Source organism: Terrapene carolina, unplaced genomic scaffold (genome assembly GCF_002925995.2).
Source record: "Terrapene carolina triunguis isolate 2854851 unplaced genomic scaffold, T_m_triunguis-2.0 Scaffold88, whole genome shotgun sequence".
In the NCBI taxonomy this organism is placed as follows: Eukaryota; Metazoa; Chordata; order Testudines; family Emydidae; genus Terrapene; species Terrapene triunguis.
Genome location: NW_020664439.1, coordinates 28,540,941 through 28,568,090, shown reverse-complemented (window position 1 = coordinate 28,568,090; position 27,150 = coordinate 28,540,941). Strand labels below are relative to the sequence as shown.

At 40.8% G+C, this 27,150-nt stretch overlaps 1 protein-coding gene across 1 annotated transcript in view; it reads right to left on the bottom strand.

Annotated features, from left to right (window-relative positions):
• Positions 1–892: 892 nt before the first annotated feature.
• RSRC1 (arginine and serine rich coiled-coil 1) overlaps positions 893–27,150 on the bottom strand; it is a 352,313-nt gene continuing 326,055 nt past the window's right edge. The window contains exons 8-10 of the mRNA XM_024192668.3: positions 10,396–10,502; positions 8,679–8,825; positions 893–4,584 (exon numbers count right to left, since the gene is read on the bottom strand). Of these exons, the coding sequence (XP_024048436.1) occupies positions 4,492–4,584; positions 8,679–8,825; positions 10,396–10,502 (347 nt within the window). The 3' untranslated portion in view covers positions 893–4,491. The remainder of the gene's footprint in view (positions 4,585–8,678; positions 8,826–10,395; positions 10,503–27,150) is intronic.

The window sequence follows — 27,150 nt, the reverse complement described above, 5'->3', positions numbered from 1 at the left end:
TCCTCCTGAAATAAAATATTGTTGTTAACAATTCTATCTAAGGCCTGGTCTACACTGGGGAGGATCGATCTAAGTTACGCAACTTCAGCTACATGAATAACGTAGCTGAAGTCGATGTACTTAGACCTACTTACCGTGGTGTCTTCACTGCGGTGAGTCAACTGCTGCCACTCCCCCATCGACTCTGCCTGCGCCTCTCGCAGCAGCCGAGTACAGGAGTCCCTGGGAGAGCACTCGGGGGGTGGGGGGGTGTCGATTTATCGCGACTAGACTAGATGCGATAAATTGACCCCCCGCTGGATTGATCGCTGCCCGCCGATCTGGCGGGTAGTATAGACATACCCTAAAACTAATACAATAGCTATTAGTAAATGTTCATGCATTTTACCTATTTAAAAGTGAACTATAGAGGCACCTGGTAAGTCAGGAGATTGGCAATAGGATAGTGAATATTTTACCTAAAAATTATCTAATCAAATTCAGCCCTGCTGGATTATAATGGAAAGAATCTGTTTTATGATGGCTGTTCAGTAGCCTAAGTGAAATGAGTTGGTTAATGTAGTTCTTAGGGATAGATGTCTGCATCATAACTTTATTGGCAGTCTCAGAAGAGAGCTCAAAGTCTGAATGGATAAAGTTACTGAACTATCCTCTCACCCTATATACACAATTCTTCCAGGTAAGGTTTAAGGAACACTAGGGTTTGACAATGTGAGGAATGTTGGACTGCTGCCCCCCCATACTATGGCCACTTTGTAAGTAAATATAAGACTTCTGTCTCCAGAGCCATCACTCTGGTATCTTTCACAAATCCTAAATTCATTCACTGATTATTTCAGTGCATTCTCTAAAATAGGCGAAACACCAAACTATATGTATGTAATCACATCACATTGTTTATTGTAACCAAAAGGTAGAACAAGAGAAAAAAATAAGTACAGACCAGCATACATGAACTATTGTCACAAATCATGGGTGATAAAGAGTCATCAGAAGTGCATGTAAGATAAGAGTCAGGAGACATTACAATTCACCAAGAATTCTTATGGTTTAATTTAGTTAGGGTTATTTAAAAAACAATTCTCTTTTCCTTTTTCAGTCCTGAACCCATTCCACCCTCACAAGCAGCATTAAGGAACTAAAACAGAGAGGAAAGTAGGTCAACAAAGGAAACTGAAGCTCTCAATGGTGATTTGTAAGGTTCAGGATGAAAGGTGCCTTTTAGGATTTCAAGGAAGTGAGGCCATGGGGGCAGGTAGATATGACCTGATCCCTGACTGGTAGCAGGAAAAGAAAGAAGCACACGGGGAGAGCTAGTTAGCAAGAACTTATTTTTTGGCCTATTAAAGACCTTAATTTGTGTTCATTGATTTGATTTTCATGCCCACATTGTGCATGGTGCATCTGAATTCATAGCCAGCCTGTCTGATTTGGAAGCATATTTAGTTTCTCCCTCAGCTGACAATGGCTCACAAACCAAACTTTTGTTGAATATAGATATATTTTGGATATATTTATATTGGGACCAGTCTTGTAAAATGGTTTTAATCAGTAAGATTTTCAAAGTTCTCCTTATTCTTTCACAGTTAGTAATAGACCAATATTTATTTCTAATGTTATTGTCTGCCTGCATGTATTATTTCTGCTGGCTGAAGTGTCTGCCTTACATTGACAGGAAAATGAATAATTTATTTAATCATTCATAGAACATTATTCAGTAAATGCAAGACAAATAGGATATGGGGAGTTTACACAACCTCAATCATGCAGTCTAGTCTTAAGTCATGTCCACAATATTCAACTATTAAGACCCCAAGGATTCAGACTCTGTCCTTAAGCAAACTTTACTTGCCTATTTAGAAGCAGACACAGCACACAGAGTGAGTTCACTACCATCCAAGATCGTGCCTTACTAGCAAACTTGGTAATTCACTACTGATTGTAGTAATGGTGGAAACTGTAGTGTAAACAGGAGTTGGATATTTTTACTGTATTGTCTAAGGTTCTAAAAATGCCCAAGTACTGTCTACACTAAGCTTCCACTGTTGCTACAAGTGGAGCTATATCACTGGTAAATTATAGCTATGAAGTTTCCTTGTGTAGACAAGATCCCAAAATGGTGAGGACTCCCAAATGTCCATGTAGCAACCATATGCCAGGCTCATCCTCTGACAGCATTAAAGATGACTGGCACAAGAATTTTACAAAGTTCCATTAACTTTAGAATGCTTGGTGTTTTGAATGTTCCCAGTAGTCAGGTACAGCAGGATACCCAGTGCACTGTTAACACTTAACTGCATCATAAGTCTTAAAGGACAAGAAGATGCCATTTAAATTAATTTAAAGCCCTCTCCACCTAGCTATTGGGGCTATTCAGCAGGGTACATTTAAAACTATAGAATTCTGTACAATTATTTTGTTGGTTACCTGTATCAGTAATCTGCAAATGGTGCTATAAAAATCTAACTGTAGAATGATGTGCTCATCATCCCAAATCGTGTTTGGGGAACTTCAGCACAAGATTTTAAACAACTTATTTTCCTTCTATTGCAGGTTTTAGATATTCCCATCCTCCAATTGCCAGATCCAGCTCTCTATTATGCTTCAATATGGACTTTGCGGTTGATATTTCACTACTGATTGATCATCAGTAACAAATGAGCCCTGCCTACACAGGTACATCCCAGTTTTTCCATTACTGAATGATTTTATAACTTTTCAAAATACCCTGAAGTTGTAAAAATGCAATTATAAAACAAATACATCTAATTCAAAATAAAAACATTAACAACATTATGGAACTGTGCAATGTTGGATAATGCAGGAATTTTGAGCTGAACATGGCTTGGAAATTGAACATTATTATTATTTATAAAAGACATACAAGTAAATTAGAAAGAGGACAATGCCAAATAGAGAACTTTTGAAAATACTCATTTTGACCACTGCTTCTCTGACAATTAATGCAGCTTCTCTTCATTTAGTTGCAGGAGACTTGATACATTGAAAAGTAAACAATTATTTTAAACATGTCCCAATGAGACTTTAATTGTTGTTAAAAATGAAAACTGCATCCCAACATATTTTAATCCCCCCCTTTCCCCTGAAAAAAGGTATAATCTACCCAAAAGTAGATCTCTATAATGTCTTTTTGAACAGGTCTGGGTTATGGAAAGGTAATATTGAAAAAGTGACTGCATTTGCCCATGGCTTGATGCCGGTTATTTCCAGGTGATTTGTCCATAGATGTTAGGTTTACATTTCTCCTTTTTTAACACAAGTTTTTCACTACAGATGTGTTAGGTACCTCAGAAGAGCCTTTTTTTTTGTTGCATTTAATTATGTAGCTGACTGGTATGTTTTTGGACAATGAATGGAAATTCAGATTTGGTTTTGAAATACACTAATCGGTGTTCACTAGAGGGAACAAAAAATGGTACCAAAACTTTAGTACTGCTTTCCCTCATTCTACCAAAAATATAATGATTTTTTATTTAATTTGTTCATAAATTGAATGCTACCCCAGATGTGACTAATCTTTCAATTAGCAATGTGTTTTAAAGGGCCATTTGGATACCTGAAAACTTTATATTCTGAAACACTCTTTCCATCTAGTTTTGAGAACTGCAGAGACCATTTTAGTCTTGTTCAATATACTTCTGTACAGGTGCACACAACAATATATGAAGCATTTCCCATTAATAGGTCACACACAGAGCTGACCTCTCTAAAATGCCAAACATTTAAAAACTGTTTATGAAATGCATTTCTTTAAACCAGCTGAAAATCTTCACGTTTGCGTTTAAAAGGGATAGCAGTACTATTTATCATACATGCTTATTGAATCTTTACGAGCATGATGGCAGTGGGAAGATGCAAAAGTAGAGTTAAACCCAGTGTTTCTGTCTATTAAAAAATACAGCCTCATATATTTTCATTCTAGTTTGTCTGCCCAAGACATGCGTTGTACTGGTGAGGAACAGAGTAAGGGCCAGGGCAGCAGTGGATGTACAGTTCAGCACATCTCTTCAGCAGCCTCTGCTGGCATGATGCATGCAGAAGCCCAGATTAAAAGCTGTTTCTCCCCGGGAAGACAGTAGTAGCACTACCACAGGCCCTACTTTGAGCTGAATCCCTCTTGGGGATCAGGAGGCCTTGATGACCCCAGGAGATGTAATTTATATCATCCTGCTGCAGCACTAGTAAATTTGGCCCTAAGCCTTTCCCCGTTCTTTGACAGTCTCATCTCTTCATTCATCCCTAAAGTGCTACCTGTATCCAAATTATTCTGAATATTGAATACATGTAACTCACAATGAATAAAAGGGGATAATGAGTGAGAGTAAAGCATGTATCTCCATTCAGATGAAACTTGTGTTCTCCTTACAACTCACATTTACTTTTTAAGAGATGTTAACAGTCAAACAATTTTACAGGAGAATTTTCTTAGCATTCATGAAGAAATTCTGTATGATGTTCACTGTAATTCACTCAAGCCACAGGACTGCCCATCAGCCTTTCTTGCCGAAGAGCAACCAATCTCTGGAACCACTTTTCCTCTGCTTCTGCCTTCTCAATGAATAGCTGTAGAAGGGGAGGGAAGAAAACTAATTTTAACCTTCTGTTGTTGATTGGATTTTGATAATATCGTATTGATACAGATATTGCATATTTCACTGCTGTCAAAAACAAAAAAGTGCAACCAAACATGGAAATGAAATACAAAATCTGTGTTAAAAGGTTGAGATTTTAATCATATGAACATCAGGAAATTTAAAGTTATGGCTTCCACAGCAATTGCAGCTCTGCCATATTGTACAGCTAGTACACCTTTATTAAACATATGCAGTATAATACAGCAAAATACTATAAATGCACCGTGTGTATCTGAATTAGTTGCTGTAGAAGCTTTACTTTTGTTTCCTTTACTTCTGTGTGACCAAAATTTCAAATATAAACACTGCATTAATATAGTTCTTTGAATTAAATACAATCATCCTGTGGCATGGATGGAAGTAGGAAACCACAGCTGTGTGCTGAAATGATGGCAGAAGCTTGGAAATATCCATTAGCAGAGCTAAAAAGCACAAACATGAGATTCCACTTAATTAGGAGTGCATAAAATGTGTGAGCCAACTTTCACTTTGATATTGGATTGAGGTGGGATTTTATAATGTGCATATAGGTCCGATAGAATTCCCACAGCCAGAAGTCAGGCCTGGTAAACATGGGAAAGTTGTACTGGTTTAATTAGTTTTTAAACTAATTTAGTTAAACTGGTTCAAACTCTTGTGTGGACACTCTTATTTCCATTTAAAAGTTTCCACACAGGAGTTTGAGCCAGTTTAGCTATGTTGTTTTAAATTCACTCCTTAGCTTAAACCAGTTTAACTCGCTAATGTAGATAAGCCCCTAGAGTTTGATGAGTGTGGTATTCAGAGGGTATGTCTACACAATACTGCAGTGTAAGCCTGGGCTCAGGCTCAAGCCCAAACCTCATTTCTGTCTACACACAATTCTGTCTGACTCAGGCCATCAGGCCCTCTAGCCCAGACCTGCAAGGGGGCCGGGTTCAAGCTCGAGTCCCACAGGACTCAAGTCCAAACTTCTCCATCATTTAGCATGGATGCAACTTGGGTCTGGGCCCTCCCAGACTCAGGTACTGACAGTCTGCCAACACTATCCCACAATCCCATGGGAAGTGTCCTTCCTATCCCAGTCCTTCCTATCCCAAGACTATCCAGTGACTCCCAGGAAATAGAAACAGCCCCCAATTCAAGTACAGCTGCTCAGTGTTTAAGCTTCATTTTATCTGCTGAGTTGCAAGCAGAGTGAACCTTCTCCTGTATTTGTAATGGCTATTGACATGAAGAAGTCTTTTGTCAAGCACTGCTTCCTGGTCATGAGAACACAGTCAGATTTTGGTTAATCTTTAGTGTGAGGTGAGCAAAATATTCGACTTAGCAAGAGTTCCAGGAATGATTACATGTACCAGAAAATAGTGAAGAAGCTGGCAGTGCTAGGGATTCACCAAACTGGTGGATCAGTGCATGGAACAGATTAAGTGGCTCGAGAATGACTACTGAACAGACAGGGATAAGAACCACACCTCTGGGAACTCACTGTCATCCTGCCTCTTTTACAAGAAGTTTGACTGGGTACTGGGTACTGCACCGAGCACTGAGCCAATAGCGCTTCACGACAGCCCAGTCAGCCTGGATGGCAACCTTCTGACCCCAGAATCCAGGATCCCACTGGAGAGGAGCCAGCAAGTGCTGGACCAAGCTGCCAGAATGACTCTGGTGCTCACACTGGTCCCTGAGGAGGCTTTGCTGCTGGAGCAGCTGCAACAAATCCTAGGTCTCTCTTTGGAAGAGCTGTTTGATGACTTCCCCCCAGAGGAGCAGCTCATTGTGGAACCAACAGCAGAAACACAAGAAGCAGAAGTAGCCCCTCAGCCTGGTAAGTTTCTGGCTCCATGTCTGTTGTTATTAATATAAGGATAGGAGGGATTTCTGGTTTATGACCCTATGCAAAATTTATTACAAGCCACAGGCAGCGGTGTGTGTCCACCTTGGCAGCAGTCCCTCTTCCCCATATCACTGCATGGAATTCAAAATGGAGACCAGGAAGCGCATGTCTCTACATCAAGCCATACTGTAAATCCACAGTTCTTGCCACAAGCCCTCTATTGGTGGGAATCATGTCCCAGCCTGTCTGTGAAGGTAACTCCTGATAGGCAGAAAACTCTGGCATCATGAAATTTTCCAGTGCAGCCTACATTGGCATCCATAAATCGGCCTCTGTGGTCCACAATGACCTGCATAACAATGGATTAGTACACTTAGTGGTTATGTACTCATGTGTTCCTTGAGGAGGGTAAACTATGGACACGCGAGTCCAATCAATGGCCACGATGCAGTTTGAAAACCCCATTCTCTCAAAACCAGCAATTTCTTCAGGGACATTGTTTGTACCCACCACTTTTGGGTAAATCACTTGCCTGATTGCCTCAGTAACCTCCACCCTAACTTTATCCACAGATGACTTGCCAGTATCAAACTGGTTAGCAATGGATCTTTAGCAGTCTGGAGTAGCCAGCTCCCAGAGAGTTATAGCAACCTACTTCCGGACTAGTATGGCTACCCTCATGCATGTGTCCTGATGCTGGAGATCAAGACAAGCCACTTACAAAGCTTCAAAAATGTACCTTTCTTCATGCAGAAGTTTGGGAGCCACTACTGGTCATCCCATGTCAGTATGCACTTGTGGCCCTGCTCCAGAAGGACAGGTCTACATAGGGGGATCAGCAGCTATACCAAGAGTCCTGAGCAACCTCAGCCTGTTTGAGTCTTCCATTTCTGTATCATCCTCCTTTTCCAACAGGTGCCTTCAGTAGTCAGAAAACATCCACAGAATGTCCATTAGCATCTCATGGATGCTGTTCCAGTTTCCCGAAACAAGAGTGAAAGCCCAAGCAAAAGAAGCTCTTCAAATGGTGACTCCTCCATGTTGCTAGTTCTGGTTGCTGGGAGCATGCAGACTCAAAAGATGGCTCAGCAGGGGATGTTGGTGGGATGTGACAGCTTTCTGTAACATGCAGGGTGGACAGTCAAGTTTTCCAACACTGCACTACGAACCAAGGGCTAGAGCAGCCACAGTTGGGGAGGGCACAAGGAAGCCCAGAATATGGGAGTTTGACTCAGGTCTGTGTACTGCAGTGTGGATGCGAGGGCCCAGTTTGGGGCCCAGGTCCAGAAATTGTAAACCTAGGGTCACAATTAATGTAGATGGCTCAAGCTCTGAGCTTACAAACCCAGGGTCTGTGGACTTGAGTCCCACTAACGCTGGGGTTACATTGCAGTGTAAGCATACTCTGAATCACACTGGTTCACCAATTATCAAACCACAGAAACTTTTAAACAATTTCCACTGACTTTTCATAGATTTGCATAGGGACTTAAATTGAATTAATGGCTTTAGGAAATCTCTACACAACTCTGAAAATGTAGGAATTTTTAGGGACAGTGTTTGATTCATCCATTGGTTGTATACAATGTAATTTGTATATTTCTCGCTCTCATTTTATACTGTATATTAACTGGACACATAATTTAGAATGGATAATTATCTTATGGGTTAAAAAAAATGATCAAATGATTCATGAAGAAGCAGGCCAAAGAGATTGCTCCAGTTATTACTCAACAGAGGTAACTTTTCAAATGGATTGGGTCATACTTTTCTCTATGGAATCTTAAAACTTCCATGTTTTCATCACACCCTTTCTACTATTTTTCCTCTAAAGCTACTACAACTTCTGCCATTCTCTGCTTAGGCATCTCTGTTACAGGGTTACAGGTAACACAGCAGTAATATATACATCCTGGATAAATGTAAGTTAAAAGATATTTATTTTTTTAAGGGCAGACTGTCACTCATTCACTTTAAAATTTCACTTTCACTCAGAACCGTTTTGGGCCCAACTCCTAACACTTCACTATTTTAGATTATGTGGGCTGTGTGATCCTTTTCCAGCTAATGGTGAGCTCATCAACAAATAGTCTTTGGAACCTAGAATCTTTGACAAGCAACACTGCAAAAGTATTAGGTCATGTGACCTTGACTCCACCTAGTAGACCTTGTTATTTCAAGGGTGCAATAAATATCAACACTCTTACATTTGGATGCGCTAAAGAGTTATCATCTTGGTACTTTATGGCAGTAGGAATGTTGCCAGGTGCTATTTCTTTTTCAGTATTAGACAGATCGACAGTTCCCACTCCTACAGTTGCAGGTTCACATTTTAGTTCACCAGGTTCTGTTGACTAAAAGGAAAAAAAAAACACATTTGGATGCTATCAAGGATGTAGAATACCGTTCCTGATAAACACCCAAGCATTATAATATGTTCGGATTACAACCATTAAATAACTAATCCACAAAACAATAATCATAATCTTCATACTTTTCAAAATGGATAACAGGAACTGCCTGCACATGTCAAACTGGTAATATGAAGTGAGGGAGAGGCACTGCCAAGCAGGGAAGTGAAAGAGCAGAGCTGCAGTTTTTTTTCCATAGAGCACATTTACTGAAAAATTGTGTGAAACTTTTAAAGTAAATACATACTTGAAAGGACAATAATTGTACTGTTTTCAATGGAACACTCAGTGATGATTAAAAACATTCCATTATCTCAATGGAACACTCATTTGCTTATGCACTTCCTCTTATAAAGGGAAGAGTGTGTGGTTTCTGAACAAAGACAGAAGCCTGGTCCGCACTTAAAAATTAGATCGACCTATGTCGCTTAGGGCTGTGAAAAATTTTGCACCCTGAGCAACATAGTTAGGTTGAAATAAACACCAATGTAGACACAGTTAAGTGACAGAAAAATTCCTCTATCGATCTAGCTACTGCATCTCAGAGAGGTGGATTAACCATATACAGGGTTTTCCCCTCAATGTAGGAAGCATCTACACTACATGCTATAGAGGCATAGCTGCAGCTGTGCCGCTGTAGCGCTTGTAGAATAGACATAGCTTCAGTGGCCAGAGTTAGGGCAGGTCTTCACTACGGGGGGGGAGGGGGGGTCGATTTAAGATACGCAAATTCAGCTACGTGAATAGCGTAGCTGAATTCGACGTATCGGAGCCGACATACCCCGCTGTGAGGACGGCTGCAAAAATCGACCTCCGCGGCTCCCCGTCGACGGCGCTTACTCCTACCTCCCCTGGTGGAGTAAGCGTGTCAATTCGGGGATCGATTGTCGTGTCCCGATGAGACGCGATAATTCGATCCCCGAGAGATCGATTTCTACCCGCCGATTCAGGCGGGTAGTGTAGACCTAGCCTTAGGTTACAATTTTCAAACCTGGATGTCTTAAGTCATATTTAGGCACTGAAATAAAAGTGGCCTGACTTTCAGAGTTGCGGAGCCCTCTGAAAATCAGTCCACTTTTATTTTGGTGCATAAATATATTTTTAGAAGTCTAGCTTTAAAAATGTTTACCTTTTATATTAGTACGAACATAAACTACCTTATTGCCTTTGCACGATGATTTGTCTAACCCTCGCCCCTCCCTTTTTCTTTACACCTTTGTGTTCTGACATAATGACTTTTTAAAAAAATGTTCTAAATAACCAAACTCCTAAGCCAGGCCTTGACCATCTTGCCATTTCGACAATATATTTCACCTCATCCTAAACTCTCATGCATTTCCAGTCCTGTCACTCATCCTTACTTCAACATCAAGTATCTATGTACATGTTTGAACTCTGATACTGGGAATGAGGATTGCCAATGTGACGTGTCAAGGGAAATTGCATTAATGCTGCAGCTTCCACCTGGCACCCCAGGCGGGTTATACACAAAGATAGGCTATTGACAACTTACCTTTTTGACTTCTTTACTTGATCTGAATGTCTGTGGAACAAAAGAGTCACTTTCAATAGCTTCAATTTCTTTTACTCGTTTCACTTGTTCTACCAGGGTGGCTTGGTCTACAAAAGAGAGGATAATGTCAGTATATTTCAGTGTAAGCCTATGATCAGTGCTGTGCCTAAGCAATCCTATCTCTAGATATTTTACTATTTATGAAATATGTACTAGGAAAAAACCTTCAATGAAAGCTAAAATATTCTGTTACAAAGAAACATTCCTGCTTTATTAAGAACAAGAAGAGTGATTACGCTGTAATTGCTTTATTCATGATGCTGACATAAAAATTTGCTACTTACATGTTAACAGTGTCAGAACTGTAGTGTTTGGATGTACTGAAAAAAACAGGGATTCTGGAATAGTGTGGTTTTGTAACAAATGTCCATTAAAAGAGAAAGTTACTTACCTTTTAGTAACTGGAGCTCCTTTGAGATGTGTGGTCCCTATCTGTATTCCACTATGGGTATGCATATACTCCATGCGCCTAGAGCCAAAGAATTTTGAAAGGAGTGTCCGTTGGTTTGCAGATGCGCCTTGGTTCACCTCATGCCTCTAACTGAGGAGATAAAGGGCAGGACAGACCAACCACCTCTCCAGTTCCTTCTCCACCTTGAATCAGACAAGATCTGAAGCAGAAGGGAAGGAGGGTGGGTAGTGGAATATAGATAGGAATATAGATCTCCAGTTACTATAAGGTAATTAACTTTCTCCTCTTCTTCGAGTGCTGTTCCCTATATGTAAGTCCAGTGTGGGTGACTAACCAGCAGTACTCAAATAGGAGGAGGATGCAAAGTCATAAATGGCAGAGCCGAACAAAAGCACTGTTGTTCCAACAGATGCATCAGCAGAGGAATCCTGTACCAAGGCGTAAGTGTCTAGCAAACATGTGGACTGAATTCCACATAGCTGCCTTGCAGATGTCAAGTAGAGGCACCTCTTGAAACGATGCCATAGATGTTGCTTGTGCTCTTGTGGAATAAGCTCTTACCAAGGAGGAGGGGGAAGATTAGACAGCTGATAGCAGAGCAAAATACAGACCGAGATCCATTATGAGATTCTTTGAGAGACTATAGCCTGACCCCGACCCTTTTCACTACTGCGACAAATAGTCTAGGGGATTTCCTTATTGTTTTTGTTCTCTGCAGGTAAAAGGCTAAGGCTTGCTGAATGTCAAGGGACTGGAACCTCCTTTCTTCTGAGAATATGTGAGGTTTTGAGATGAACATAGGTAAGTGGATAGATTGGTTCAGGTGAAACTCGGACTATTTTTGGGGTGAATTTAGGGTGTAAACGCAATGAAACCTTGTCCTTATGGAATAGCGTAAGGAGGATCCACCATCAATGCCCAGGCTCACCAATCCTCCCAACTGTGGTGATGGCTACCAGGAATGTGACCTTCATGGATAGGGAACACATGGAACAAGAAGCTAATGGTTCAAAAGGAGGCTTAGTAAGTACTGAGAGAACAAGGTTAAATTCCCATGGAGGAATATGCGTTTTTTTTATAGGCAGAAAAGTTCTGATTAGGGCTTTCCAGAATTTGCTCATCAGAGAGTGTGCAAAGATTGAGTAGTCCTGTGAAGGCAGATGGTATGCACTAACTGCTGCCAAGTGGACCCAAAAGGAACTGACAGACAAACCTGCTGTCTTCAAGGAAAGAATACAGTCCAGAATGAAAACAATAACTGTGGCTTCTGGAGAAATAAGTCTTGGATGCATCCACATAGTGTAACGCTTCCACTTGGCTAGGTAACATTTTCTAGCGGAATCTTTCCTACTATTAGAAAGGATGTTCTGTACAGCTTCTGAACACAATTGCTCTGAGAACAATGCCCATCCATAAACCAGGTTCTGAGATGAAGTGGACACGGGTTAGGATGCCTTATCTTGCCATTCCCTTGAGCCAGGAGACCAGGAAATGTAGGAATGATTGGTGCCCAAGATGACATGCATAGGAGGTTTGGGAACCAAAACTGTCCAGGCCAGTTGGGAGCAATGAGAATGACTCATACCCTGTCCTGCCGCATCTTGCACAAAACTTGAGGCAGGAGTGGCAGTGGAGGGAAGGCATAGTTCTGATGGTCTGACCATGGAAGGAATAGAGTGTCGCCTGGTGAGTGGTGACCCAGGGCTCCTCTGGAACAGTGTCGATTGCACTTCCTGTTTGATTGGCAGGCGAATGGGGGGTCCCCCCCAGAGCGAAAATATTGTTTGCCAGAGAGTCTTGAAGCTCCTGCTTGTGATAGACAGACAGCAAAGTGTCTGCTGAGAGAGTCCGCTAGCACAGTGTTTCTCAATGACTGGTCTGTGGACTGGCACCAGTCCCTAAAATCTCCCTGACACACTTTAGGAAGGCAGCAAGTTGGTCCCTGGTATCAAAAATGTTGAGAAACTCAGCGCTAGCACATTCTGGTTTTCTGGGAGGTTGACTGCTGAAGGGTAATCTGATTGCTGATGCACCAGTTCCACAGACCAAGCGCTTCTGCGCACAGGGAGGTGGGGGTGAATCTAACTCCTCCTTGTTTGTTGATGTAAAAGACAGTTGTAATTTTGTCTGACATTATGAGGGCATGGTAAATAAATGGGAGGAAGGTTTTGCAAGCTCTTTCAAGTGCTTGTAGCTCTAGAACATTGATGTGCTTCCTAGACTCTCGAGGTGTCCAGGTGTACTGTTATCCATGCAAGCTCCCCAACCAATAGAGATGTGTCAGTAGTGATTGTCCTGTCTAGTGCAGAGGCAAGAAAGGGAATGCTGACACAAACCCGATGGGGATTCGTCCACTATGACAGGGACCATATCACTTTGGTGTCAAGAGTCACTGTGATGATCATGGATTGTCAGTTTGGCAAGTACACAGTTTGAAGCCATTCTTGTAGGCAATAAAGGTGTAGTCTTGGAAAAGGTGTGACGTAAGTGCATGAGGCCACATGGCCTGGGGGGCGGGGGGATAGAGGTCTCTGGTAGGGTTGTAAACTTTCTCATTGCAGAAAACCAAACATCCTTGCCCTGCCCCTTCTCTGAGGCCGCCCCGCTCACTCCATCCCCCCCACTCTCGCTCTCCCCCACCCTCGCTCACTCGCTCATTTTCACCAGGCTGGGGCACAGGGTTGGGATGCGGGAAGGGGTGAGGGCTCCAGCTGGGGGTGCAGGCTCCGGGGTGGGGCCAGAAATGAGGGGCTCAGAGTGTAGGAGAGGGTTCTGGGCTCAGGCAGGGGGTTGGGGTGCAGGGGGGTGAGGGCTCCAGCTGGGTGTGCAGACTCTGGGGTGCAGGCTGGGGATGAGGGGTTTGGGGTGCAGGAGGGAGCTCTGGCTTGGGGCTGAGGGGTTTGGAGTGTGGGAGAGGGCTCCGGGAGGGGATGAGGGCTCCAACTGGGGGTGCAGGCTCCGGGGTGGGGCCAGAAATGAGGGATTCGGAGTGTGGGAGGGGGTTCTGGGCTGAGAGTTTGGGGGAAGGGAAGGTGAGGGCTTCAACTGGGGATGCAGGCTGGGGATGAGGGGTTTGGGGTTCAGGAAGGGGCTCCAGGCTGGGGCCGAGGGGTTCAGAGTGCAGAAGAGGGTGCGGGCTCTGGGAGGGAGTTTGGGTGCAGGAGGGGGCTCAAGGCTGGGCAGGGGTTTGGGGTGCGGGACAGGGTGTGGTTCCCAGCCAATGGGAACTGCGGAGCCAACGTTTGGAGCGGGGGCAGTGTGTGGATCCCCCTAGCCGTCCCTGCTCCTAGGAGCCGGACATGCTGGCCATTTCCGGGAGCCATGCAGAGCCAGGGCAGGCAGGGAGCCTGCCTTCACCCCGGTGCGATGCTGATCGGACTTTTAGCGGCTTGGTCAGCAGTGCTGACTGGAGCCGCCAGGGTTCCTTTTTGACAGGTTGTTACGGTCGAAAAATCAGATGCCTGGCAACCCTACTCTCTAGGGTGGTTTATGATCTAGTCTATAACAACATTCATAGCCTGAAACCTGTCTCTTGGCAAGTAACCCTTTCCGTGATGGATTTAAGGATGTCCCAATGAAGGCCAAAGTCTGTGTAGGGGTGAGAATGGATTTTTCAGCATTTATGTTGACCCACAGAGAGGACCTGTAGTATTGTTGAAGTCGATGCCTGAGTCTCTTGACGTGATCTGGTGACAAGGAACCAATCGTTGAGGCAGGGGAAGATGGTGAACTCATGGCATCCTATATAAGTTGCTACTACAGAAAACACCTTGGTAAAGACCCTGGGGGCAGCCGCAATGCTGAAAGGGCATACTCTGTACTGGAAGTGGTTGGAGCCAACTATGAATTTGAGGAAGCATCAGTGAGTGGGGTGAACGTCCATGTGAAAGTAGGTGTCCTTCATGTCGAGAGCTGTGAACCATATGTTTTTTTCCAGGGATGGAATTATAGATGCCAACGTGATCATGAAAAACTTGAGTTTGCAAATAAAGTGGTTGAGATGGCAGAGGTTGAGAATGGGTCTCCAACTGCCTTTCTTTTTGGGGACTAGGAAATATGTTGAGTAAAAACCCCTCCCTTGGAACTGAAGAACCACCTGCTTTATCACTCAGTGCTATAAGAGACATTCCCCTTCTTGATTGAGAACATTCTTGTAAGAGTGGCCCCCGAGACGGGGTGGGGAAGAGGTTTTTGGAGAGGGTAAAGATGCAAACTCCATTGTATAGCCAGAATGGATGATGCTGAGCACTCATCTGTCTGTTGTTATTGCACTCCAGGTGTTGAAAAAGAGTGCTAGACAACCCCCAACGGGTGTGTGGGAGTCAGGAGGTGTTGGACTCAGTGGTTTGCAGCTCTCAAGCTCCAGTGAAAAATATTTAGGCAAGGGCTGGGATTGGAATGAGGAACCTTGCTGCAGAAAGTGTGGGGAAACAGGTCTTGAGTGCTCTGCCTCATACCAGGTGGTCATAAGGTCTCTGGTGAAAAAACTGTTGAGCCAGCAGTCTAGACTTCTATTGTTGTCAGTGGAATTTTCTCTTCAGGGCAGTTGTATATATTCCCAGGGAGAAGAGGGTGGAGTCTTCTGAAGTGTGTAAGGACTCATCCATCTTCTGATTAAACAGATGAGTCTCATTGAAGGGAAGGAGGGAAAGTCCTTAATGGTGTTCTGGACCTCCCTGGGTTGATATTGCTGAGCAAACGGAGAGGAAAAGTTTGGGGGACTTCTTAAAAACCTTCATCCTGTCCAGGTAGAAGGCTAGGGCTCTCCTGACATCTAGATTGTGTAATATAGCAGGCTGTTGTCTCGGTGAAGTTCATGTGAAACAGAGAGGTTACTTTAGGAATGAATTTTGGATATGACCTAAGCGTAACCTTCTCCCAAAAGAATAACACGTGGAGGAAGGAGGGGAGTGTTCCATCAGAGCCGCTATTTCTCCTATTCTCCTAGCTGAGGTAATCGCTATCAGGAAGGCCATGGGTTCGAAGGGAGACCTAATCAGTCATTTCAGTACCAGGTTTAGTACCATGTGGGAGTAGGAAGTCGAGGTTGTGGGAAGAGGTTTGCTATACCCTTGAGGAACTTTGAGTCGGGTGTGACAGCACTAAGTATCCCTCTGTTGGTTGGCTGTTATAGCCACTAGGTGGACTCCGAGAGCGCTTAAAGATAGCCCCAATCTTTTTAGGGCCAGTGCATAAGTCTAAGATAAGTGTGAGAGTTGTGGATGTTGGGGAGATTTGTTGGAAAGTACACCAAATCTGAAACCTAGAGCACTTTTGCAGGTAGATATGTTGTGTTGAGGACTTTTTACTGTGTAATAATACCTCTTGCACCTCCTTTGAACAGGAGCTTTCTATGTGTTTGAACCAACAAGGAGCCATGCCTTGAGGCGTGAACCACCAAATTGGGATGTAGGATACATCCTCTGTCCTGGGAGAGGAGGTACGGAGTGACTGGGAGAGAGATCGGCGGGCACATCACGAGCTGTGACAGGTAAGGGTACCAGGTCTGTCTCGGATAAGTAGAGACGATCAGAATGACATCTCTTTATTTTCAGCAGGACACTTGACAGCAGGGGAAAAGGAGGAAAAGCATAAAGAAGGTCCCTGTCTCATGGGAGGAGAGCATCTCCCAGGGAGTGTTGTCCTAGCCCTGCTCTGGAGCAGTAATGTGTACATTTCTTGTTCAGGTAAGTGGCAAACAAGTCTGCCCCATCCCCTGAATAGATTGTGAAGTACTACTGGATCTAGCTCCCACTTGTGGTCGTGTCCGCCACTCTCTTTGCCAGGTCCTAGAAGAGGCAAAAGTCATCAGCCAGGAATGGCAGAGGAGGCTTTGCAGGCTCATCTAGGGAGGAGGAGGATATGGTCCTCAGGGTCACTTCCTCAACTGCGCCCTCATTTTCCTCTACAATTTCTTCCTAAATTTCTGAAGTTCTGGAAGCTGTGGCCAAAGAGGCGTGCCTTGAGGGTTCTCGGGTAGGGCTAGAAGCTTGAGAGGCATGGTGTTGATATGCAGCCCAGGGGTCCCACGATGGCCACAGGGGTGGTGGTGGCATAGAGGTTGGCGGTGGTGCCCAAGGGTGGCTGTACCAAGATGGTGGTGGTGGTGCTAGCTGAGGGTATGCTTGAGGATCCTGTTGATACTGGGCACCATAAGGAGCCTGAGAGGAGTACTGTGATGCTACCCTCTCAGATTCACTACCTGAGTCTTCACTAGAGAGCAGGGAAACATGACAGGGCGGTGGGAAAAACTCCCATGCTGGTCGAAGACTTGGTGTGAAGGTCCTGGCACCAAGGGGAGGAGACTGTGGTCTTCCTCAAGGCAGCTAATGCACTGGGATTACTTGTCTGTGACAGGGATTGCCTATTAGCAAGAGAGGCACTTCTTGAAGCGTGGTGAGCTGGGCATACCCTATTGGGGGAAGGGTCCCCAATGAGGAAAAAAGCGACAGAAACTAAAGTCTTTTTTTTTTTTTTAAAAAGGGAAAAAATAAGATAAGAGAAAAATTACAACTAGAATTACAACTAAGAACTAGGAGGCTAACTAACTATAGAAATGCAAATTGAAAGTAATGGTACTAACAGACTGCGAATAGCTCTGTCTCTTGCCAGGGCGGTTGAGAAGGAACTGAGGATGGTTAGCCCGAACGAGCTGACTAGCCTTGTAATGCAGCACGAGGAGAGATAGCACATGTGTGGGCCTAACGGACACTTCTACCGAAGTTCTCCGATCAGTAGTGCAGGGACGCAAGCAGATCTACAGTGGAGCACCCAGTAGGGACACTACTCGAAGAAGAAATTAAGATACGTTTGAAATCAGAAAAATTATAGAAGAGCAACAGGATTGAAACAAACAACAAAATAAGGACAATGATGTGCCAAATACTTCCTGTTGTGCATGTGAAATTCTAAATCCATATATGCCACCTATGCTTTACAAGACTGGATTTTATTTTGCATAGAGAAAATATAAATTATAAACTCCATCCACCTGTGCAAACATTCAATGAAAACTCACTTCAAACAGTCTTTTAATGATGATAGAGCAAAGAAATTTGTGTAGTTGTCAAATACCCTGATATATTCTTTGTAGAGACATATCGTACTAATTTCACAACAACCTTGTTTTCTTTGACAGCTTGTGCAACAAAAATGTCCTGTCTAAAATAATGGGTAGCTTGGGCTTTTCAGTTACATTAACATCTGAAAACAGCATTTGTGCTGCTGTCTGTCTCATTTTCTGCTTCTGCTACACTCATAGTTAAACTCACATATCACCTAATTCTCCCCAGCTGGTTCCATGTGCAACTGCAGTGACAGTACAACTTTGGCCCCAACAATGTGATTATTTTTATTTTCTGTTAATATTGTAACGGCTCTCCTCCCATCTCATATACTTCGGATAACAATTATTGTGTTTATTACAATAGTGCCAAGGGACCAGCCAAGAATGGGGCCGCATTGTGCTAGGAACTGTACAAACACACAGTAGTAGACAGTTCCTGCCATGAAGAACTTTCAATAAATAGCAAAAGGTAGAGGAAAAGGGGTATAATGTACAAGCAGATTAAACAATGAGATGGCCTGAAAATGTCATATTAGTTCCATGATTTTTCTTTTTTAAATTTTTTTTAGGGAGGGTTTACTTAGGAAGGGATAAGATTAATGAAAAGACATGGGAAGGGAGAGGTGAACAATATACTTGCTCATGCCAAATATTCATAAAGTTATACACTGAGTGTTGAATATGGATCAGTGAATAAAACATTGTACTTGAAAAGCAATTCTATAACAGTCTCAAGTATTGCTCTGCTATCTGCCATTTTAATAATCTGATTGAACATATGAATGAGATTTTTTACTGTTTCTTTTGATAATTGAAAAAAATATAGAATAAGGCACTATCATCTTAGAAAGACTAAACCATACTCATTCCCTTATATCAAGGGTTCTCAACCTTTTTCTTTCTGAGGCCCCCCTCAACATGATATAAAAACTCCACAGCTCACCTGTCTCACAACTGTTCTTCTGCATATAAAAGCCAGCGCCAGCATTGGGGGTAGCAAGTACAGCAATTGCCAATAGCCCTGCCCCACAGGGGTCCCTGCGAAGCTACATTGCTCAGGCTTCAGCTTCAGCCCTGGGTGGCGGAGCTCAGGGCCCTGGGCTTCTGCCCCATGCCGTTGGGCTTCGGCTTTCTGCCCTGGGCCCCAGCGAGTCTAATGCTGGCCCCGCTTGGTGGACTCCCTGAAACTGCTCACAGCCCACCAGAGTCCCGGACCCCTGGTTGAGAGCCATTGCCTTATATCTTAATTTTAACAAATATGAATGCTGTATTCTTACTTTAATTTGGAGCTCAATTGAAATAAACATCGGCAATAATCACTGGTGACAAACAAAAAGTCAGAATAAATGTAAAGGGCTTGATTCACTGCTGGCAGAACCAGGATGAAAGCTTCTAGTAGAAGAAAGTCTGCCCAGAGATAGATCACAGTGATGCAAAATACCTACAACCGCTATCTCTACAAGGAAGATTGCTGCTGTTCAGTATAATTCCACAAATGGGTAGTGAAGGTTGGGAAGAGGGCTTGGCCAGAACATCTGAGAGATGCACTGATCCAGTACATCTACCAGGCACCCTCCCCAAGAAGGACTGCAAAGTGGCCGTGATTGTTCATTAAGGTCTCAGTCCTGCAAGGTCCTCTGATCCAGCAAAGCACTTAAGTACATATTCATCTTTAAGCTTGTGATTAGTCCTACTGACTTTAATGGGACAAATCACCTGCTTAAAATTAAGCAGATGCTGAAAGACGTTGTTGGATTGGGACCAGAGAGCCCAGCACCTTGCAACAGCTATCCCTAAAGCTGCATTCCCCAGGCAGAACACCACTATGGGAGAGTGAACAAGCGAACACTAATGCCTTCCTTGATAGAAGGGAAGTCATTCTCCTTTGGGTGCAGCTGACCCCGCTGGCACAGAAAGAAATAAGCTCAGATACCATTGTGATGGGTATAGTATCAAAACCTAGATCAACAGATTAAATAGACGTCAGGAGGAAGGGAGATGGATATAGATTTTTACGGTTCAGTTGCTCAATTCTTTTCATACACAAAATCCACTATTACTATCTAGCCTTTTATAATATTTTATATGAATCAGATACAAAACTATAATAATGACAAGTTACTAAGAGAAGCAAAATCATTGAATGTTTCTGGGATATCATCAGTGACATTAACTTGCTGAAAATGGACCGGGAAAAATCATCCATTAGTGTATGATATTTTTGACAAACACATATTGGTAGACAAAATGACTTCCACATATATGTTGTTTGTCAGATGTCAGTAGAAAGGATATGTATTTCATAGTAAAATCAAAAATAATGGAGTAAGAAAGCTAAGAGGCTACAGACAAAAAAATCAATACTAACTCATTGCAGAGCAAGTCCTTTTACTCTGGTTATACTGAAAACAGAACACTAAATATTGTATTAGTGATTGTTGATGTGACTTTTTATAAATAAGCTATTCTTTCTATAAGAATTACAATTAAACTAATTTTTACAAGATTTTGTCCTTTTAGTTTATTATCAAAGGAGACAGACATATATGCAAAATGGTTTTTAATAAAACTGTAAATGATTGAGAAGCCTTTCATGTGATGAGCTTCTGTTTCAATGTGTCTGCTCAAACCATATGGATTATATCTGTAAATCAACACAACACAAATACTGTAGCAATGTTCTATTAAAAACAGCAGGTGGCATTATCCTACAAGATAAATCAGACCACAAGCATAAAGACTTCACACAGGCAGAAGCAAAGCATCAAAAGAAACAACCTTATCTTTAATAGATATATAAAATACATTGTTTAAAAATGAATCTCTATTTCATGCCTTTTACTTTAAAATTAGTTCAATTAGGCTAGTATTTAGTTAACCTAATTTTATAGTAATAAAAGGTCATTGCCTTATTTATCTAAAGTCACTTATGATTTTACTGTAAACATTGTATAGTAAAGATGATTCAACTGATATTTTATTCTTAATATATTGCCACAGATACATGCATAATATAATGAATGTCTTATTTTCATACTGAATAATTTTGTATTAAAAATAGTTCCTTTTAGAAAAGAAATCCCCGAAGTATGCCTTCATTAAAGTTGCATTTAAAACAGCATACTGAAATACTGCACTTAAAATAATTACAAATGCTGGAGAATGAGAGGAAAAACCCAATTTGCCTGCAATCCGAGCACATAGTATACCTGTATAGATTTTTTGATTGTTTGTTTTTAAAAACAAAGTAGCATCTCCTAAATTCTGCCTACAATTTTAAAAGTAACAAAACCCAAATCCTCAAAATTATTGAGTCGTGAACCATCCAAAAATCTGCCTTTAATTAAAAAAAAAAAGTTACTGAAATCTATCTTATCTTTAATCATGTGATTTGTCTGTCTGTATATAGTATAATCCTAATGTTGTGATATTTACCAGATCCTTCACTAAAATAGCTGTAAAAATGAACTGATCATTAATGTGGTGCTAAACAGATCTAGCGACTGTTCTTCAGATCTTTATGACTGAAGAATAACACAGTTTCTGTGTATTCTGGTGGAATTTGTTTATATCTCCATGTTTGACCACCTGTTACATATTTAAACGGACATCGTTTTAATTCACTAATTAAAATAATCCATTTTCTAATAGAGTACACAGTAAATAACATGGTCTGAAATACTTTTAGAACATTTTAAGATTTTTTTCTGCTCTCCTGTTTGCTTATAAGTGTCTTTTTCAGCAAAGGAAAACTGTGAAGCTTATAAACAAAGTGCTGCCAAATGAAATAAATAAACAAACTGACAAAATAGAGAAAAATATTCCCCACCTGCTTTTAGTTACAGTAAAAACTTAATTACTTGTAACATCCATAGAAAACACAAATTGCAGATACAAAAGTGATTTTCAAATTTACAAGCCTTTTAAATACCACACATGTTTACTGAATCGATGCAAAGCTTCCTCAAAGGACAAAAAAAAATGGTGTAGTATGAAGACAATAATTTTGTGGCGCAAAGTGTATGCCAAGAAATTTAAAGTTTTATCTCGATTACTCGGGGAAGAAAGGCACAACTGCATGAATTAAAGTCATTTTAGTCATTCACAATGGGCAAATAACATTTTAAACTAGACTAGACAAAAACACTAGTACAATAAAGAAAAATCCTGCACTGGCAGCAGGATTGGCTGACCTAGTGCATCTTTGCCATCTCTTAAATTATATGAACTTTGGACTTCATTGTGAAAATAGGTTATGAGATAAACCAACAAAAACAAGAAAGTAACAAACATAAGAACAGCCATACTGGGTCAGACCAAAGGTCCAACCACCCCAGTGGCCAATAACACAGGTGCATGTTGTTTTTCTCCTTTTAATTCCTATCATCAACCCGGCCTTGCTTAGTCTCTGCTTCTGGCAGAGAATTGGAAGTCATTCCCAATGAAGTCCATCAATATATCATGTATTGGCTGTAATGTATGTGCACCATGGCTACCTCTGGACAGAATCAGACTTGGTCTGGTATTTGTGATTCTATACATTCTAGTAAGTGGCGTAAAAAAATAAGAGAGGCATTAACATTAGTTTAGACTAGGGGAGATTCTCCTTTAGCGCAAGTGGTATAGATCTGAGTATTTGAATATTTAGAAAAGAAGGTCCCGAGTTCTATTCCCTCTACTAAAAGCCAGAAGTTTGGCAGGTGTTCAACATTGTCTATGTATATATGTGGCCACAAAGTCATTTCAAACATAACTTCTGAGTAAGCTGGAGTGGTGGCTACAGAATAATGAAAAGAATCCTTTCCCCCATGGGGTCTGAAGATGCTGCCTTCAGAGCTCTTTGTTTTGACTGAGTGGGCTGTGATAGATCAAACATAGATCTTCTGCCTGTTTAACAACCCCCAATAAGAGTCAACAGTGAGGATGAATCCTGGGGCATTCAGCACCAAGGGTGAAATCCATTCCACCCACAAACCCCAATACAGCAGTCTATCTTTATGTGAACAGAGTGTGAATGTGTCAAGAAGTGAAATCCACCATCCAAATCTGAGGCCAGTGAATGGGACAGCTATACAGCTCACCCCCATTCACTGCAGCTAGTTTTCAAGCCTATGGTTTGGAGTAGCAGCTGCAGCCTCTTAGCAGCAGAGATCTGATTGAAAGCCCATTGAAGTCAATGGAAAAAAACTCCCATTGATTTCAATGTGCCTTCTGTTCAACTGTAGATGCCATGACCCTTCCACCAAGCCAACTCCTTTCAACATCCACTGTGGCCTTCTGGGCAGGGTAGATAAAAAAATGATGATTAAAATCAGATTTTTTATTTTTTTTTAAATCTAAATCAGAATATTTTTCTTTAAATCAAATTTTTAAAAATTTAAATAAAATACAGTTTAATTAAAAAAATAAACCTATTTAAATTAAAATTAAATGTACAACCTATGTAAACAATCTATTACAATCATTCAAATTAAATTAAATTTAAATTAAATACAAAAAATAATACTAAGTAGTACATATTTGCTGCCAAGTTTTAATGAAGGTCAAACCACTGAAGTGATGGTAGTCACTAGCTAGGCACTCGCAACTAGAGTTTATTGAAGTGCTAAACCAGCTTTTGATAGCAGTAGCCTCTTCTGGAGGTGCAGAGAGATTATTTTCTTCATTTCAGTTTATTTAACTAGTTCAGTTCAATGACTAGGTCATTCAAAGTTATAAAACCAACTGGGAACTGAAAAATCAGGCAAACTTGTTTTCCTCTTACAATCTAACATAGAAATTAGGTGTAAGAGGACGAGATCTACTAGTTCTAAAATCTCGAAGGACATGGTGACCAGAAATAATCAGTTCAATTCACCAACTACACATAATACTTCCTTTGTTTAATAAATCAGTTTTTAATGCAAAACATGTTTTGGTAAGCTTTTCTTCTAATGTATCCAGTCCATTTAAGGTAGTTCTAGTTAATTAAAAAAATATAAAATAAAATGCTGTTGCATTCTTAATTGAATCTGAATATCCATCTGATAGAGCTTGACACAAATCACAAGTAAAAAATTAATAATCTAGTAAATAAGAAATACATCATTCACCATTTTCTAATAATAATAAATTTGAAAATTAAGAATCTGAATAAATGTAAGTTGTTATATAATTGCTTAAGGGTGAATTTCACCTTATAAGCAACAGATTCTTCCTTTTGTGCTACAGTACTGTTTCTGTTGGCTGCCAGTGAGGAGTGGGATTTATCCAAAGTGGCACCAGCCATTAGAGGGAGACATGATCATACACAAAGCCAGTTTATCAGACAAAGAAATTATCTAGTAAGCATCCCAAGCATTGGAGGTGCACAGTTTTTAAGTGACAACTGAATTTCCACTTTGTAACAACCTGTGGCTGAATACAAATATCACAATCATTAGCTGAGATTGAATCTAAGACTTTCAGCACCAAAACACAGGAAGTCAGAGGTCAGAGCCCTACTGACAGATCATGGAGGATACAGCTACCGTGGGAGCACATGCCAGGATTGCCTCCATTTTCTTTCCTTTAAATGAATATAAGTACTCATGAAAGGGGGCAAAACTGACAATCTTCTGTGTGCAGAAAATGTATGACACCAGCAACGAACACTAACTTCTCCACATTGCTCTGCCACTGTATTTCAAAGCTTCCCTGGAATGATCACTTTTAAAGAAAAATAATAGTCCACTCTCCTCCAATTAAATTTTGTCTCTCTTTTCTGAAACTGCAGCATGGGAGCCAACTGTGGTGATGGTTTCTGTGGTGTGGGCCCCTACCACTAGGAACTGGTGTGAGCCCACCAACTAATTCTACAAAGAAAAACCGACCACTTCCAAGTTAATTAAAAGGCAGGGTTTTTTCCCCAGTTTAATTTTTAAGTTGTCATGAAAAGTTATAAATAATAATTAAAAAAAAAATGTGGTAGGTCAAATAGTTGAACTAGTTATGCTAGTGTGTTTATTCTGGGGTCAAATCTGTGCATTGTAAACATCTGAGATGTTGTGGTCTGAGTATTTTTCTGTGCTTACCAAGGGCAACATTCTGTGCTGATTTACACAATTCCCTGATGCATATGTAATCACATGAGAGTTTAAGTCAGGGCAGAATTCAGAATGAAGTTTTTAAGTGCTTAATTTTCTTATTATACCATTTCATTAGCTACAGTACCTGTATGGACAAGTTTAATGTGCTAAAAATCCCTCTAAAAATTCTTTGAGGCATTTATAAAATGTCCTGAATTTCTTGGTCCAAATAAAGTGCCATTTCCACAAAAAATCATCTCTCACATCATTTTCAATTTCTTTTTGCGATTTTACAACTTTAAAAGGCAGCCAATTTTCCCCTCCAAGTTGGCAGAAATATAAAACCTCACTCCAAAACGAGCGACCTTGCCTTAAGCTCTGTATTCCATTTTCAAACCAAAGCAAGTTTTTATTGCCAAGTTGTATTTTTCAACTTCAACTACAGTGACTCAAACAGCATCACTATAATTTAGTTTTCATTTCGCTTTTAAACAAGACTAGATACTTATTTTTCTCCCTTTATGGAGGATCAATGCATCAAAAACAAGAACAAAACACAAGGGATAAGGATACATTGTAGGAATCTCAAAGGAATTAAGTTTTAAAGTTGAGATATATGTAAATCAAGAAACTTTGGATTTCTCTTCGAGGTGTGTTTTAAACTATATTTATGTTTAAATTAACTCTATTGTTGATATTTTTACATGCATCTTATTGCATATATACACCCAGTTCTCCAGAAACGTAGGATATATATTTTTAAAAGTAAGATATACAGTTGTAATGAAAAAGTAAAAAACAGCTAATAAAATTGTAGGAATCAATGCTAATGTGCTTAAGGTTGTTGGAGGTTTGCCTTGTTTTAATAGGCAGAGTATAAAACCAGTTTTAGTTGCTCCAGATTAAAAGGACAGAATACAGACTTTGCTGTTGCTGTTTGCTGTCCATGTTAATTTTGGAATTCTCATTGACTCTAATTAAAATTCTATAGATGGAAGAGTTGTATGTTTCTAAGGAACTAGCCAGTGAATGCTGTCTGCCAGCCATCTCCAAACACCCCATAACCACACACAACCAGCCTGTCAGGAGAGCTAATGCAGACATTGCAGGGCACACCACATTTGTCACTGTGGCTAATATCAGAGATACGCAGCTCTTTTTTCTCAGCACACAAAAGCAAGATATGTAATTCAATGCTCAATTTACCCTTGTCTCGTAGGAGATTTTTCCCCGCTAATTGATAGAAATTAAGCCATTAATCAAGCCACTAGCCATCATTCAAACCAGGGAAGATGAATACAAACTTTCATCATAACCACCTTCCCCATTTTAGTGTTCATTAGCATTAATTTTTAATGCAATTATGCTATTCTTTTACGCTGAGCTCATAAATTACTGCTCTTTTGTTGCTGGCTGGCCTTGTAAAATCCAAGGTAATGCTTTGTGCTCTGATCTTAAAGGCAATTACTGGGTTCTTCTATCTTCTGTATCTCTGTATCCCCAATAACCTTTACACAGTATGTACACATTTGTGAATATATATATATATATATATTCATGCATGTGTGTGTATATATATAACATATATGTATATATTTAATATATACATATATAAAAGCATTTCCACATATAGTCACACCCAACATAAAGTAGGGATATAAACATATGAAGATAATGGAACCTAATAAAAGCTGTTGAGATCAGAACAAAGCATCAGTATATTATATACATACAATATATACACAGAAAAAGAGAGAAGTAAAATACACAGTGGTGAAAAGTAGAGCAACAATTATAGTCAAGAATTTGGAAAATGCATGTTAAACGTATATAAACTGCACAGAATGGTTGAAATTGTGCAGGCACTTAGTCCATTACTTTAGCCTCCTGCTTTTTTATTTGCACTTTAAAAAAGTCATGTTCATATTTGAAAATCAGCGACTGCGCATGCAGATAATTTTTTTCTACTACATGTGGTGTATAATGTGTAGTAACATCAAAAACATCTTTCCAAGATACTGGGTTTAATATCAGAGGGGTAGCCGTGTTAGTCTGAATCTGTAAAAAGCAACAGAGGGTCCTGTGGCACCTTTAAGACTAACAGAAGTATTGGAGCATAAGCTTTCGTGGGTGAATGCCCACTTCATCAGACGCAAGATGAAGTGGGCATT